This window comes from Limulus polyphemus, unplaced genomic scaffold (assembly GCF_000517525.1).
Source record: "Limulus polyphemus unplaced genomic scaffold, Limulus_polyphemus-2.1.2 Scaffold1059, whole genome shotgun sequence".
Taxonomy (NCBI): Eukaryota; Metazoa; Arthropoda; class Merostomata; order Xiphosura; family Limulidae; genus Limulus; species Limulus polyphemus.
This window is the reverse complement of record NW_013666669.1, coordinates 41,359-44,257: the sequence shown is the minus strand read 5'-3', so window position 1 is coordinate 44,257 and position 2,899 is coordinate 41,359. Positions and strand designations below refer to the sequence as shown.

Sequence of the window (2,899 nt, the reverse complement as noted above, 5' to 3'; positions counted from 1 at the left end):
TGTTCTTGTCCATGAAACCCGAGGAATAAAGTGGCAAGAGTCCTTCCTCCAATATTTTGATGTATTTCGCAAAATTTATGTTGCCAACGCACTCCACTAAGCTCGATCTCCCACACTAAGTATTACCTGTACAACTAATAAGGGCATTGCTCCCTACATCCTGAAATAAGGTTGCATGTAACAATGTTCTTTATGGGCTGTAGCAGGATACATCTAACTTTGGGCTGTAGGAGGATACATTAGGATACATCTAACTTTGGGCTGTAACAGGACAGTCTGACTTTGAGGATGACACAGGAACAAAGTTAACTTACAACAAGATCTCCTTAATGACTTTTTTTGACCATGTGTTATGTAAAAGCCTGCACATATTCAAAACAAAGAATAAATTCAGAATAAGTAGCAATACTAAAGAAAGAGGAAACGTGATGTACTCCTATATCACATATACTAGTATCTTTTATGCATTTCCTGAGCTCGGATCAAACCTGAGATTCTGAGCATAATAAACAAGTGCTCTACCAATTGAGTTAATGGATTAACCACGAGTTTTTAACAACCCAGAATACTACAGTTTGAAGTCTAGAGATATTTGGACATTCAATTTTTCCAAACATTGTAGTCACAATAATGTCATACAATAGTCTCCAAAACAATGCAAGCACAAGGATGATGCCACACAACAAACTGTCCCTAAACATTGCATATATGCTGATTATGTCACAATAAACAGTCCACAGAATAATGCTGATGTTACGTATTTAAAAATGATTAATGTGAAGCCCAATGTTCAATATCCAATGCTGTCCTCTGTTGATGGTTCTCAAGCTCATGGCCATTATTATACACTGTTGTATGAAGCCACAATTATACTGTCCACTACATATTTATTCTTTATAACATGATAGTATTTATATTGAATTATATACTAGGTGCTTTTTTTAAATTTTCTCATTCCAAATATTTTTTAAGATTATTCAGTTAGAAAGTGGATGGTTTATTGTTGTTTTGTTTTCAACAGAAAAGGCAGTTCTCTTCATAATAGTCCCTCTAGAGTTGCTCTGCAAGATGAAACCACCAAGACTGAAGATGATAATTTATAGGAGAGGTGGGATTATTGTGTGTGAAGTATTGATGTGAGAATTAATGTTATCCTTGTACTAAAAAATTCCAGTTGCAAAAATTAACTGTTACATTTAATTATCTGGTTAATTATTGATAAGATGCTCTTGTAATGTCTTTAAAAATTACACTACAATGTAGTGTAGGATTTGTATAACACATACAGTAAAGTAATATACAAAAACATGTATATAGACTATGGTTTGAAGTTATTGGTTTTTTTAATATGTAAATCACATTTAAAGGTTTGTTAATTAAAGATTAAAATAATGATTTAATAACTTGAATAAATTGCAGAAATATTCTAATAACTATATCAAAAGAAAGTTATTTATGTGAAAGGTAAATCATTAAACTGTAATTGGAGTTAATGACTTGTAGATTAGAAAAACAGGTCATTGGCTTCTAGATTAGAAGAACAGGTGAACTCATTTTAAAACAGAAGGAAATACCAGTAGTAGATTATAGATCTGAAGAATAAATCAATATCTTGTAGTTCAGAAATAAGAATAATTAATCTTTAACTCTGATTGACTCAATAGCTTGTACATCTGTAGAATGATTAGTTCAGGAGGGTAGGTCAGTATCATGTAAATCAGTGAATGAACCTTCTACTTGTAAGTCAGTGAATGAACTGTGAATATGTGAAATCGTTTAGATAGCCTTCATTGACAGAGGTTAAACATTTCTGATAAAGATTGGGGGAAGCAAATATACATAAAATTCTTTTGTTTTTAATGTTGAAGGACTTTTTATTTACAATAAAAACATATTACAAGTGTATTAAGCATTACAGATTCCAGAATAGTTTTCAAATCGTAAGTGCCTGTCATAGCCAGATGGTTAGGGTGCACGACTTGCAATCTGAGGGTTGTGGGTTTGAATCCTGTCACACCAAACATGCTTGCTCTTTCAGCCGTGGGGGCATTACAATGTGACTGTCAGTTTGTTGGTAAAAAAGTAGCCCAAGAGTTGGTGGTGGGTGGTGATGACTAGCTGCCTTCCCTCTAGTCTTACACTGCTAAATTAGGGATGACTAGTACAGATAGCCCTTGTGTAGCTTTGCCCAAAATTCATAACAAACAAATCATAAGTCATACATGAAAGAACAAAACTGTGGGACTAGGGACCTTCAGACACATGTGACATCAGTCAACTCAAATGTAATTTTGTCTGCTTGTGTTTTTCAGAAAAATTATCAATGTGTCTGTACCTGCCATTTAAAAAAAATCAGTTTGTAAATGATTGGTCAGTAATTTGTTCTAGTGGAAACTTATTTTTACAAATATTGTCTCAATATTTTATGAAGTGATGAATTTGTACTTAATTGTCTAGTCATTGCATTTAAAAGTACTGTCTAAATGTTTCGTGGAATGACCGGGGGGCCATTTGTATGTTGACTAGTCTGTAATTTTAATCATTGTATCATAAATTAAACTGGAAAATTAGACAAAAATCTTCTATTCATTCTAGCAGTAGATAATCTAAATATCTAGAGCCCTCAAATGGCCCAAAATACACCATACAGCATGTAGACCCCCCCCCCCACTTAGTTTCTAAGGGACCACTAAAGTTTCATTTACTGTTTTCATCTGTAATAGTAGATCAGTAACTTTTGCTGCAAACAATAAAATAAAATAAATTGGCTTTGGACTTAATCACAGTATTGGATGAACCTAATCAGAAACACCTCAGGTGTTAGAAAAAGGTGTGGCCAAAAAAGGACTGCGCTTGTAAGTTAAAGGAATGAAATTGAAATTAGTTGTCAAACCGGAAG

General features: G+C 33.4%; 1 protein-coding gene across 1 annotated transcript in view; it reads left to right on the top strand.

Annotated features, from left to right (window-relative positions):
* The window catches only part of LOC106461921 (organic cation transporter protein-like), a 40,660-nt gene extending 39,321 nt beyond the window's left edge, over nt 1-1,339 (top strand). The window contains exon 11 of the mRNA XM_022389021.1: nt 1,022-1,339. Within this exon, the coding sequence (XP_022244729.1) occupies nt 1,022-1,103 (82 nt within the window). The 3' untranslated portion in view covers nt 1,104-1,339. The remainder of the gene's footprint in view (nt 1-1,021) is intronic.
* The last annotated feature ends 1,560 nt before the right edge of the window (nt 1,340-2,899 follow it).